The 13964-nt window shown below is 40.6% G+C and overlaps 3 protein-coding genes across 3 annotated transcripts; 1 reads left to right on the top strand and 2 right to left on the bottom strand.

Moving 5' to 3' along the window:
* Nucleotides 1-133: 133 nt before the first annotated feature.
* Nucleotides 134-2011, top strand: LOC130492971 (olfactory receptor 13G1-like). Its single transcript, XM_056866749.1, has 2 exons — nt 134-162; nt 1072-2011. Exons 1-2 carry the CDS (start codon nt 134-136, stop codon nt 2009-2011), a joined length of 969 nt encoding a protein of 322 aa, XP_056722727.1.
* A 3217-nt stretch (nt 2012-5228) lies between these two features.
* On the bottom strand, nt 5229-6155 carry LOC130492957 (olfactory receptor 5V1-like). The gene has a single exon (XM_056866735.1). The coding sequence runs from the start codon at nt 6150-6152 to the stop codon at nt 5229-5231; it is 924 nt and encodes a 307-aa protein (XP_056722713.1). The 5' UTR covers nt 6153-6155.
* Nucleotides 6156-9603: 3448 nt separating this feature from the next.
* Nucleotides 9604-10524, bottom strand: LOC130492970 (olfactory receptor 1009-like). The gene has a single exon (XM_056866748.1). The coding sequence runs from the start codon at nt 10522-10524 to the stop codon at nt 9604-9606; it is 921 nt and encodes a 306-aa protein (XP_056722726.1).
* Nucleotides 10525-13964: the final 3440 nt, after the last annotated feature.

Raw genomic sequence — 13964 nt, 5'->3', positions numbered from 1 at the left:
GTATCTGCTGGATACTATGATGGGGTTGTAGAAAAATGGATTCCCTCTGGTTCACTCAGAGGGATCGTCCTGCCCATGGATCCTTGATGCCTCATGGGGTATGACATTTAGAGCTTGCTGCATGTCTGGAACGATGGCAACACGTGTCGCTGTGGTGGCCAGGTAGCTTAGTTCAGGAAAGGGCGACTGCCAGGCTTCACTTCTTCCTATCATAGATCCTCACACTCCACCTCAGATTGTTCCCGAGAGTCCCCTGACACTCACAAATCACTCTTTAAGGATTTGTGGGCGGCTACACCAGTTAGAATGTAGGAAAGGACTGTTCTGTGAGCAGAGCTCTTTCAGTGCTGGTATTTTAAATGTTGGTTGTAATTGTTGAAAAACAGATCCCTTCCAACAGTCAGTTTGCTTTAGTCTTTAAAATGAACCCTTGTAAAAATATTTCAGGTTTTGGAAATGTAACAATTAAAAAAAATGTAATGAACAATCTCAATTTTTACTATGTATGACTGAATATTAGTATTAGAAGGAGGAGGAGGAAGTTTAGTTTTTATACCCCGATTTTCTCTACCATAAGGTCTCAAACAAGCTTACAATAACCTTCCCTTTCCTCTCCCCACAACAGACACCCTGTGAGGTAGGTGAGGCTGAGAGAGGTCTGAGAGAACTGTGACTAGCCCAAGGTAACCCAACAGTCTTCATGTTCAGGAGTGGGAAACTAATCCGGTTTACCAGAGTCCACTGTTCATGTGGAGGAGTGGGGAATCAAACCCAGTTCTCCAGATCAGAGTCCACTGCGGTTAACCATGCTTGCTCTCCAATATTACTGGTATTAATTGTAAATCTGATGGTGGGTAGTTACATAAGTGAAACATTAACATTGTTCCCATACGGCCTTTAGTTTTATTTTGAAAAGAGGAGAAACAAAACTGAGCTGGTAAGAAGGAAGGTTCGAAACTTGCTTTCATCTAATTCAGCGGATCAACTGCACTGTGTTGCTCTATGGCTATGTGTGAATGTTACTGTGAACATTTTAGAGAAGCTGTAATGAATATTAATTTGGACCAACAGGTCATGTGGCAATGTTGCAGTGAAGAACTCCAGCTGTGTGACCACCTTCATGATGATGGGCCTCTCTGACCAACCTAACCTGCAGGTCCTGCTCTTCGTTCTCTTTCTTTGTATCTACATCATGGCCCTGATTGGAAACCTAGCCATCATAGCTGCCATCCTTTCCTATCCCAAGCTTCACACCCCCATGTACTTCTTCCTCTTTCATTTGGCTATAGTGGACATAATCTGCACCTCCACCATCATTCCCAAAATGCTGGGGAACATCGCAACTGTCAGTAAGGGTATCTCCTATTCAGGTTGCATCACTCAACTCTATTCATTCACGTGGTGTTTGGGTGCTGAAATGGTGCTCTTCACTGTCATGGCTTATGACCGCTATGTGGCTATATGCCACCCCTTGCGTTACACCCTCATGATGAGCAAGAAGGTATGCCTGTTTCTTTCCACGGTGGTGATCCTTATAGCCATTAGTAACTCATGGGTTCACACTGGCCTGATTATGAGGCTTACCTTCTGTGGGCCCAATGGTATCAATCACTTCTTCTGTGAGATTCCTCCACTTCTGGCTCTCTCCTGCAGCCCGGTAAGAATCAATGAAGTCTGGGTCTTCACAGCAGACATTTTCCTAGCTATGGGAGACTTCTTGCTAACATGCTTATCTTATTGCTTCATTGTTAGGGCAATCCTTAAAATCAAGACTTCTGAAGGGAAGAAAAAGGCCTTCTCTACCTGCTCTTCTCACCTTATAGTTGTGTCCTTATATTACTCCACTGTCATCTATACTTATATACGCCCAACCTCCAGCTATAACTTTGATAGGGACAAGGTAATTGCTGCCCTATACACCCTGGTTACACCGACACTGAACCCTATAGTCTACACTTTGAGAAATAAAGATGTAAAGACAGCCCTCAAAAAAGTCTTCTTTGTAACATGAGATGGAAAAACAGATCTGTCCATTTCTTTCAGTATTATGCTTTGAGCACTGTGAGGTTTTGGGGGAGTGGGGAACAGAACATTTTCTTTACATATATATACAAATTCCACACACACACAGAGAAAAAAACTTTTCTCTTTTCTTGAAAACTTGCAATGAAGTGACTGAACTGGCTCAAATGAAGTGCAATGTTTTGGAAATGATGTGATATTATTGCTTCCATGGGTGCCCATTCCCCCATTCAGGTCCCTAACTGTTACTGTAGTAGTTAAGTAATGCATATGCAAACCAATTCTGTGTAATACTGAATGGGTATTGTAAGATTTTTAAAAAACAACTAACTTGCAAAACCATCTAAGAAGACACTGAATGTGATGGTCCCTTCAGAAACCTGTGAAACTCTAAAGCTCCAGTCCTAAGAGTTCCGAAGTTAAAAGTGGCAGGTAGCAGAACCCAAGAAGATGGGTGAAGCAAGGAAAAGAGTTGGTGATATCATCTGAGGGTACCCTTTATGAGAAGGGGAAGCAGATTCACTTTGGGAACTCCTGGAGATGGTTATTAAGGCTGACAAGGAACTTGTCCCCAACCTGGCTAATGTTGGGAAAGATTATTGTGAATAAAGGCTTGATGGGTGTATCATATCCATACATTCTCTTCTGTTATGGTAGCAGTGACTCATGGTCATGGATATGGATGATTTTGAATTTCCTTTTTCCTCCCAAGGTATTAAATATAAGACACAAGAAAATTATGCTTGAAAAATACATAGCCAGCCTCTTAGTGGTATATTCCAGTGCCCTCATTATTGTGGGAGGTGACTTTAATGCCAGAATTGGTCCCTCTGATGACATGCCATATTCATTCTTTAATCTTTTATATCAATCTACATTATCGACTTCCTTACCGCCACCCTCATTTGTGGCCAAATGATGCTGGAAATCTCTTCTCTTTGCTCCAGAAGGTCGGACCAGAACCAAAGGGTTGAAATTAAATCAAAAGACTTTCCGTCTAGACATTAATTTTGACAGTAATTCATTGCATTTTGACAGTAATCCATTGCATTTTGAGAATCTAGCAGGCAAATTGAGGAGCAAAAGAGACCTCTTATACATTGTTCCCAGTTTGGAAAAAGACAAAAGGAAGACAAGCACTTAAACAGCAAGTAACTCTATCTATGGAGGTAGAATAAGAAAAGGTGACACTATTTGCTGAGATAATCAAAATACAACTTTATTTTCATTATTATTTCCAAGAGGGATCTGCAGTGCACACAGACCAAAACTCCATTCCAGAACTAATGGCAGTGTGGGCAATTGGTGGGATGCAGAAAGGTTAGGCCTCCTCTGTTCTGTTCATCCCTGATCTTACAGATGAGGCCACTCTGGCTCCAAGCTCCTGGGCCATCCGATGGACACAGCTCATGCTACTCCTTTCCAAGGCTTCTTTAGTCCTACCCCCCACCCCAGCCATGATGTCTATGGGTCAAGGGTAGTTAGGGATGCCAGCTCCAGGTGGGGAAATACCTGGAGATTTTGGGTGTGGAGCCTGAGGAGGGTGGGGTTTGGAGAGGGGAGGGACTTCAATGCCATGGAGTCCAATTGCCAAAGTGGCCATTTTCTCCAGGAGAACTGATCTCTGCCACCTGGAGATCAGTTGTAGCAGCAGGAGATCTCCAGCTGCCACTTGGAGGCTGCCAACCCTAAGGATAGTGGCATCCCCAAGGGGTTTCTATCTCAGGTCTATGAAGGCCCCAAGGCCCCAGGCTTTTGGTATGAAGGTTACCCAGCCATCTTCCAGAATGATGCCTCAGGATGTATGGGGGCCAATAAAATTGGACTAACTGACCCAATCTTTATCAAACTTAGGCATTCTTCTAAGGAGAATTCCTAGCAGCTATGCTGCAGATTTGGTGCCTCTATCTTAAATAAATAAATAAATAAATAAATAAAAAACAGTCCTGAAAGAATTTTCCATGGGGTATAATGGAGCCAATTTTTTTTCCAGGATTCCACATAAAAAAATGGGGATTTGGAATTTGCACTCATGTGCCAATCACTAAAACAATTAAACAGCATGTAAACGGTTTTTTTTTTGCATATTAAAGGCATTCCCCAAGTAAGCACACAGATGTGACTTTGTAAATAGATAAAAAGAGGAGACCAAAATAAATCCTCCAAAGCCTTCCCATCAGAACATGTCTTTATAATCAGGTAAAATTTTGATAGTAATGAAAGGAAAGTATTTCTGTGAAGCACTGGCAGTTGGGAGACAGCGATAGCTGGAAGTGACAATTGAGAAGCACAAGTTCAGCTTCAGATTTCAGTGCCTGGAGTCCCTCTCCACTACTGCAGTCCCCGTTCATGCCCCCTTCCCATCCACTTCTGTGCCCTTCCCCCACTACTCATCAGCCTATTCTTCCCTGTCAACTTGTGAGTCATCTCACTGCCCACAGTCCCCACCATATGAGCCCATTCTTCCCCTGATAAAGCTGGACACTACGAAGACCTGGGAGCATAGGTGGCAGGAACACTCATGAGCAGGGAGGCAGGGGAAGGGTATGCAAGATTCCAAGGTGTCCAACATCTTAGTGGATATTGAAGACTAATCACACACACCCCAGGCACCATGACTTTTTGCTTTTTTTGTTAGGAGATGTGATTAACAAATGTATACCCAATGCCCAAGCATAGGACTGAGCACTGTGAGGGCCCCATGGAATCATATTCCACTGAAACTAGTAGCAGTCTTGGTGACTCAGTTTTTAAAAATATATATCTATTGCCATTGAACATAGCTTGTGTGATGAAAGTATTTAGAACTTATATTTTAAAGTGTGAACTTGTCTTAAGATCTCATGTCCTGATTTTGTTCTATTTCAAGGAGACAGCTATACAAGATGTTTTATTAAATATTAAAGTTGTTTCCAGCCATATTAAAGTTATTTCAAGCCATTCTTCACTCAGTTAGTCACTAGACCCAGAAATATTATGTTTATTAGCCATAACATGAGTCATAAACAAGATGTGATTAACAAATAAACTTTCTGTGAATAATTGTGTGAGCAATAAATGACAGTTGTCTATAAACTATCTTAAAATTAATATTTGATATATTCAGACAGACCCCAAATAGGAGAACAAGGTTTTGAACTCTGCTTTGGTGGCAGTCCATTTATTGATTTGCTCAACATGTGACCATTTGGTTTGCTCATGGTCAATCAACATATTTTGTTCAGCATTTTTTTAATGGCCTCCTTCACTTCTTTGGTTTTCAGACTATAGATAATGGGATTTAGCATGGGGGTAGAGATGCTATATTGGATGGAAACGAGTTGATCCAAAACTATTGAGGATGATGTGTTGGGTCTCAGGTATCGAAAGTAGCCAGTCCCATAGAATAAAACCACAACAATGAGGTGGGAGCTGCAGGTGGAGAAGGCTTTCCTCCTACCTTCTGCTGTGCGTATCTTCAGGACAGTAGAGATGATGTAAATATAAGAGATGAGGGTGGGGATGAAGGAGGTTAAACCAAAGACAAAACTAGAGGCAAGAAGGACAACATAGTTGGTTAGGGTATCACTGCAAGACAGGAGCAAGAGGGAAGGAATTTCACAGCTATAGTGGCTGAGTGTGTTGTTTCTACAAAAACGCAAATTCAGCAATGGCAGGGCATTCATCAAAGCATACAAGAAACCCATGGTCCAGGCTCCACCCACCAGTTGTTTGCATATCTCTGTTTTCATGACTATAGTATAGTGCAGTGGGTCACATATGGCAACATATCGGTCATAAGCCATTGCCGCAAGAATGAAAACCTCGGCACCAGCAGACTGGAAAAAGAAGAAGATCTGTGCAATGCACCCTTCCCAGGAAATAGTTTTCTGCATCGTTACAAGATTTCCCAACATCTTAGGGACAGTGACTGATGAGTAGCAGATGTCGACAAAAGCCAAATGACTGAGAAAAAAGAACATGGGGGTGTGAAGGCCAGCCTCGTTCCTGATCACCAGCATGATTGCCAGATTTCCCAATAATGTCACTGAATACATAATTAGAAAGATCAAGAAAAGAAAAATCTGCAGTCGTGGATCACTGGAAAGTCCCAGGAGGATAAACTCGGTTATTAGGGTTTGATTTTCCATGAAGAGCTGTCCATTATCCTAAAATTTGCATAAATAGGAAGCAAAGACTTTTAGTTTTATATGTTATGAGTAATATGTATGAAGTAATATGCATGAGTAATATGCTTGAAGCCAATTTAATGTATGAAACACTGTTTTGTAGCCTTATTTAAATATTTGAGTTCTGAGACAGCCAGGAATTAATACATATAATTTCATCCAGTCTCCAGAAAATGTTATAGAACTGTAATGTAAGCTGTGCTTCTGGGGATATACTGATATTATTCTACTGCAGGCCTTAATTTAAATGTAACAGTGGTTCTAAAAGTTTGTATTACCTTGGATTCTTTGTTCAGGTCTGCAGTCCCCACTGCCTTGAGCAGGAGCCTGGATGGGAGCTCTGTCTGACTAGATGGAATCAGCCAGAAGAGAAGCTTTCCCTTCTGTGCCATTATTGTTTTCTCTCTTTGCCCGCCCATTCCGTGGAGGTCAAATAAAAACTTTTACTTGTAAAAGTCCCCCCCCCCGAAGTCCTTCTAGCACCTTAAGTCTTCCAGATCTCTGTTCTTGCTAGGTGTCAGCTTTTTAACAGAAGGAGTGAGCTGACCACTTCATTATCTCTGGACAAGCCTGCCATTACCATTTTGAAACCCTAGTTGGGTGAAGCAGGAGAGCAACTGACTCCCCTCCCCTCTTGCCCACTGTCTGCCAAGAGAGAAAAAACTGCTTTAAAACTCAAGCTGGAGGGCTTCCCTCCCCCAACCTCCAAAGTAAAACACATTTCTCCACACAAATCATCAAATGACAAATGTTTCTCATAAGTAGGATCCTATCAACCAGTACATTTACATTGCAATATTTATTTAATGCTGCATATCCATCTAACAGCTTGAGGAAGCTTACAACATAAAATAAAGTAATTAACATCCAATACAAAACAACTTAACCAAATAAACCTAACTGGAAGAACAAAAGAATTCCAGCAATCCTACAATAACGAGAACAACATAATGACATCAAAGCAGAATAAAACCACTATAAAACAAGCAAGAATGCAGGCCATAAAGCCAAAAGAGATATCTATTCACAGTGAAATAGCTTTTGTTTATCACTGTTCAAAGCAATAAGGATTATTATACCCAATATAGTTTAATGTTTGTATCATCTATGCAACATTACCCAATCATCTGGATAACTGGATTTAGTCTAAATGCCAATGCATACATTTGTCAACTCAAGATCAATGGCTTCCTTAATAGTTTTCCATTTTACATAACTAAGAAACTAACATCTTATACCTCATTCACTTAACTTCCTCCACATCCCTGGTTTTCAAGCTGTAGATAACATGACTGAACATGGGTGTTGGAATGCTATAATGGTTCATCCTCTGTTATTGAGGCAGTTGAGTTGGGTGACCTGTATCCTAAGTAACCACACACCAATCAGCACTCGCTGCATTTCTCCATTTATTATTTACTATATATTTCCCTGAAAACAGAAGGGGAGGGGGACTCTATACTATGATCCCAAGTGTCTGAATGGATATCATCATCAAATATCTAATGGGACCTCTGAGCGAGATCTTTAAGGTATATTTCAGCGTTTCACAAGCCTCTTGAAATCTCATTTAAACATGATTGTACCTGAAGTTGTAGCTGCTTAATTATTTCCCTGGAGACATATTTAGTCAAAATTCACAATATCCCCACATGAGTTGAGTGTTATGTATGTGGGGCATGCTCTGTCACATGCCATGCATTTTTAAAAAAATCAAATGCTGTGGTATCTAAGAACCAAAAAATGTGGGAAATTTCAGTGTGCAAAAAGACCTTTGAAACTGCTCTGCAGAACTGCAAATTCACCATTACAGTTCCTTTTGTCTTTACATAGTATATCAGACTGTTAATGTGATCTCTTATGCACATAAATTTGAAATCTGACTCTGGGAAGAAAGTGTTGAGTGTTATGTATATTTCTTTGGGGCCCTGAAAAGTTTCCGCTGCTTTTTACACATCAAGCAGCATATTAAGCCTTTATTAAAGGGACAAGACAATTTTCTCCTGTCCAATTGACAACCCTAAATTAAAAGGAAAGTAACTACAGTGTGTTCTGCTTTGGCCTTTATATATCTGTATCTATATATCTGGTATGTGGAATAGTATAGTATATCCTGATCTTGTCAGATCATGGAAACTAAGCAGGGTTGATGCTTGTATGGGAGACCACCAAGGAAGACTTGGCAGAGGAAGGCAATGACAAACCACTTCTGCTTAATCACTTGCCTTGAAAACCATATGGTGTTGCCATAGCTTGGCTATGACTTTACACACACATACACACACTCACATATCTATATTCCAATAAATTAGTATTTTTATTGTCAAATACCAACTCATTTATCACTTACAGGCTCTAGCAGTTAGAAAGATAAGAGCCAAACTGGTGCCAAAGAATGTAACTAGCCAGAACTGATGGCCAGCTAGGATATATTTTAATTATATTGTAATCAGAATTTATATGGCATTTTGTATTTTATCTTTTATCTTTATTGTTTCTTTTTCTTGTTTGATAGTTTACCTTGTAAGCCAGTTTGATTGTAAGCCAGTTTGATTCTTCCTTAAGTGGTAGAGAAAGTCGGCATATAAAAACCAACTCTTCTTCTTCTTCTTTCCTTGAAGTTCAACATGTTTAAAGGGGTTGCAGCAATGCCACCATAAACAAGGAGTGCCTCATCAAAGATGGCTGTATTTTACCACTTTCTCCCCAGATACCATCACACAGAAATATATTGAGGTAAACAGAGTGCAGCTTAACTGAGGACAATTTAATAAAATAAACACAATTTCCATTGTGTTCTTTGTGAACAATGTTTTTACTCAAGCGGATTTTGCACATAAAATTAGGGAAAATACCTCTAGAATTTCACTCTATGCATTACAATAAAATAGTATACATATAACTTTACCTACTGCCTCAACACATAGTACAAAACCATAGCTTTAGAAATATTAAGACAAAGTTTCCTACGTTAAAACAAAATAAACGCTTGCAATGCTATGCAAATCAAAGTTTTAAAATTACACAGAAAAACTATTGTTCACATCACATGCAGATTTCCCCCCAGAGAATTTAAACAGTTTGGTACAGTGAAAACTGGATATTATGGATAAAATGAAATAAAACAAACAATTCCTAAAAAGGAATACTATAACTCAGTGAAATGCCACTTAGTGGTCCTTGGTGGTAATGATGCTCCTATGAATCAGTCCATAGTGAGGCCTTAGACAAACAATAAGTGATGTTTCCCATCATGGTTAATTATGAACATCAGTCAGGATGCAGGTGGTTCAGTTTATTGGACTCTTCAGTACACTCAGACTGAAGCTGAAGAAACAATAAATGAAGGGCAATTTGACGCTTACTGAGGGCTGATTAGTTGTGGATATTTTTTAAAAAAAAACCTGAGCAATCAATGTTTTTGTCTTATTAGTTTTTTAATTGCTTCCATCACCTCTTTTGTCTTCAGGCTGTAAATAATTGGGTTTAACATGGGTGTAGAGATGCTATACTGAACAGAAAACAGTTCATCCAGAATTATCGACGAGGCAGAATCGGGCCGGAGGTATCGGAAGTAGCCAGTCCCGTAAATCAAAACCACCACAATGAGGTGGGAACTGCAAGTAGAAAAGGCTTTCCTTCTGCCTTCTGCAGAAGCAATCTTCAGGATGGTAGAGATTATGTGGATATAGGACAGCAACGTAAGAAAGAATGCCATCCCCCCTACTGCTCCACCACTAATAAAGAATATAATCTTACTCATTGAAGTTCCTGTGCACGATAAGGCAAGAAGAGATGGAAGTTCACAGCTGAAGTGCCTGATAACATTTGGACCACAGAAGGAAAGCTTCAAAGCAGGTAGTGTATTTGTGATGGCATAGAAGAAACCAACTGTCCATGCCACTCCAACCAGCTGTTTACATAAAGGTATATTTATCATTTTTACATAATGTAGTGGGTTGCATATGGCAGCATATCGGTCATAAGCCATTGCCGTAAGGAGTAAAATTTCAGAGGAAGAGGTCAGAAAGATGAAGAACATCTGGGTAATGCAGCTATTGTATGAAATCGTCTGCCCAGCAAAGAAATTGACTAGCAGCTGAGGTACCGTGACTGAAGAATAGCAGATATCGAGAAAAGACAGCTGACTAAGGAAAAAGTACATGGGGCTCTGAAGATGACTGTTGAGTTTTATTACCACCATAATGATCAGATTCCCCATCAGAGTGACTGCATAAATGAATACAAACACCAAAAAGAGGAAAATCTGGACTGGTAGATGGTATGAAAATCCCAAAAGAATAAAATAAGTCACTGTGGTCTGATTTTCCATTTCCCTTTTTTGTAAAACTGTAACCTGCAAGAATAAATATAGAAACATATGATTACACTTGGAAGGGGGATGCATTTTTCTGCAAGGAATAAATTGCTAAGTAATGGCGAAGTAATGGCTCGACTGTTTCTTAATGACGAATAAAGAATACAGATGAATAAGTCAAGCATATGCTGTTTTATAGCCTCTACATAAATCCATGGAATGATATTTACATTTAACCCACAAATTCAAATGGTTGTATAGTTCATTTCTAAATGCCTCTGAGGTCCATGGAACTCCTTCCTAGTGGGCATGAAGGCAGCTTCAGAGTGCTTTAGAAAGCATTCCGAAGCAGGTCTACTTAGCGTCCTAGAAGAAGAAGAATAGTTGGTTTTTATATGCCAACTTTCTCTACCACTTAAGGAAGAATCAAACCGGCTTACAATCACCTTTCCCTTCCCCACAACAGACATCCAGTGAGGTAGGTGGGGCTGAGAGAGCTGTGACTAGCCTAAAGCCACCCAGCTGGCTTCATGTGTAGGACTGGGGAAACAAATCCAGTTCACCATCTACGGAGCTTACTCTCAGGACTGTTTGGTTGTGGTCATGGATGATAAACTATTCAAAAGATGAACTTAATGTACCCATAAACACAAATTTATTTTTGTAAAAAATGAAAGCTACATAGAAAAGTCAGTGCACCTCCTTGCATAAATCTAGTTATACATTTTCCAGGACCAGACATTTGGATTCTAGGCTAACAAAGCTTTTATGATGGACTGGAGCTGTACCTCAATGATAAAGTATTTGGTTTACATGCAGAATGTCCCAGGTTCAATCCCCAGAATCTTTTGTCAGAAAGGCAGTAGATGACATGGAAGACCCTTCCCTGAGACCTTGGACATCTGCTGCCAGCCAGAGTAGACAATATTGATCCTTGATAGTATAAGATAGCTTCATGAGACTGTGATCATGTAGCTGAATTACTGGACTTGGAACATTTGCTAAACTGTATATATGGTGTATTTCCTAATTGCTTAAACTGAAACTTCAATTGCCAATATTATTTCCCTTAATTGCCCTAAGCATTAAAGTGACCTTAAATAATGCTAGAGATTCTCAGATGCAGCACTATTAGCATTAAGGGTTTATGGTTCAGAGTATGGCCTGAGCCAAAAAAAGATTTTTGCATATTTGTAAGTACTGCTTTTAATAGTCCATGACCTCACCTGGATGGTAATTGAGACATTTTTAAAAACAGATTGTCTTGTAAATTAGAGTTCTTTTTCCAGAGGTTTTCTTAATCTCAAACCACAGTGAAAAATTTAATTTTGTATCAAAGTATTATTGCCTACTGCCAGACTTCTTAGTTCTTAAAATAATTCCTATTTCCTTCCAACAAAGTAATACACTGATGTGATTTTTGGTATAACTAAACATTAAAATAAATACTAACTCATATTGCATGTTACTTAAGATTATTTTTTTTACCTCACTGCTTTTATTACTTACCATAGATGAGTTGCCCCTTAACTCATGTTATGACTCTTTTCATATCACCAAATCCTGGGTGTGACATGATGGCTCATACCCATAATACCAGTGTTTTGTTTATAGAGGGGATAGATGATGATTGATACCTGGTATTATGAGAACATTTTGTAAGTCAGTAGACTTGTTCTTCACTTGTCTCATCTCCTTGAGGTGCAATGATTGTTTCCCTGTCTGGAATTGTTTTAATATCCATTACCCAAGGAAATTTTGACACCACCTGGTATATGCATTTGTCACCTTATCTCTCGCTAGGTTAGTAAGGTGCAGTGACAGGATAAAATAATTAATAATAATTAAATAATTTCCATCACTGCTTCTCATATCTTTTTCTGAAGGTTCTGATTTTTGAGACAAACACCCTTCCCTCAGAATCAAGAAAATTAACCCTGTGGCAAGAGATAAAGTCTGGAAAATCAATCTTTAGCTCCTTCAGACATTCCACATTTCCCGCCGAAAATGTGTCCAGAAGCAAGAAAATGCACAGAAATTGCAGAGTGATCAGTTCAACTGATCTATATAAACACGGGACAAAATTAATGAACCCTACTCATATCTTCTGGACACCTTCAATGTATAGTTCCATAATCTAAAATACAGTAGACAGGATGAACAAAAGTAAAACATGAGTGGGCTCTGGAGCCTTTAAGCATGTCACAGAAGAGGGACAATTGTCAGATGCAGCTCTTTTAAACTTTTGCCACACATCCCACATCTATTAAAATCCATCCATTTGTGTATCTGTTAAAAGTATTGTCCTCTTGTATATCTGGTCACCTTAACAGTATATCTTCAAATATCAGAATATTGTGGAGGAAATACCTTATATATATATTCCAAATGGATCCCCAGCTCTCTGAAAACAAAGGGAATGTATGCTACTATTTATACCAACTGGGAGCTCCCCCCCACCCCCAAGAGTTCTTTTTGATCCTTGATGAATTGTAGGTGAGACAGAAATGTTCCTCCCAGGAGCACAACTAAAGGGAGTTCAACTGTTGCTTTATTTCCAATGTGTTAACCCCATTAGGGCTGTCAAAAAAAAAATTCGGTACAGTTCGGATTCGGCAAAATTCAGCCCGTTTTTATTCGGGCCGTGCCGAAGTCCGAACTCCCCCGCTTCGGATCCCCGGAAATTCGGGGGGATCCGGAGTTTGGGGGAAAATTCGGCCCCCGCGCGCCTTCAGAGGGATTCCCTGAAGGCGTGCGGGGGCCCTTTAAACTGATCTGAGCCTCCCAGCTGGGAGGCGCAGGTCAGTTTAAAGGGCAGCCTGCACCTTTCAGCGGGCTCCCCTAAAGGGGGGCGGGCTGCCCTTTAAACTGATCTCTCCAGGGGAGCCCGCTGAAAGGTGCGGGCTGCCCTTTAAACTCACCTGCGCCTCCCGGCCGGGAGGCGCAGATCAGTTTAAAGGGCACCCCACGCCTCTTCAGCCGGCTCCCCTGAAGGGGGGCGGGCTGCCCTTTAAACTGATCTGCGCCTCCCGGCCGGGAGTTTAAAGGGCACCGATCCCGGCCGATCAGTTTAAAGGGCACCCCGCGCCTGCTTACTGACGGCCAAATTTGCCGGATTTATTCGCGAACTCCCGAACTCGCTGAATTCGGCCCCCCCGGTTGCCCGCCAGTTTTGAGTTCGGATCCGTCCGAACAGAAAAGCGCCGAATCGAGGAGAATTCGGTTGATTTTCTGTTCGGACCGAACCGAATTGACAGCCCTAAACCCCATAGCAGAGGCATGCTCTTCAGGATGGCGACTTTAGAGTGCCCTGAACATTACGGCTTGCTGGAAGAATGGCAGTTGCTCAATTTGTCGTTTGCTTTAGCATTTATGGCATGCAGCAACCATGGATGGGGTGGAGCTAGGACTCTAATTGGGCTGTGTGAGATTGCACATGAGTGAAGTGTTGCTGA

Source organism: Euleptes europaea, unplaced genomic scaffold (genome assembly GCF_029931775.1).
Source record: "Euleptes europaea isolate rEulEur1 unplaced genomic scaffold, rEulEur1.hap1 H_4, whole genome shotgun sequence".
NCBI lineage: Eukaryota > Metazoa > Chordata > Lepidosauria > Squamata > Sphaerodactylidae > Euleptes > Euleptes europaea.
The sequence above is the reverse complement of the archived record's forward strand: the minus strand, read 5'-3'. Positions and strand labels throughout refer to the sequence as shown.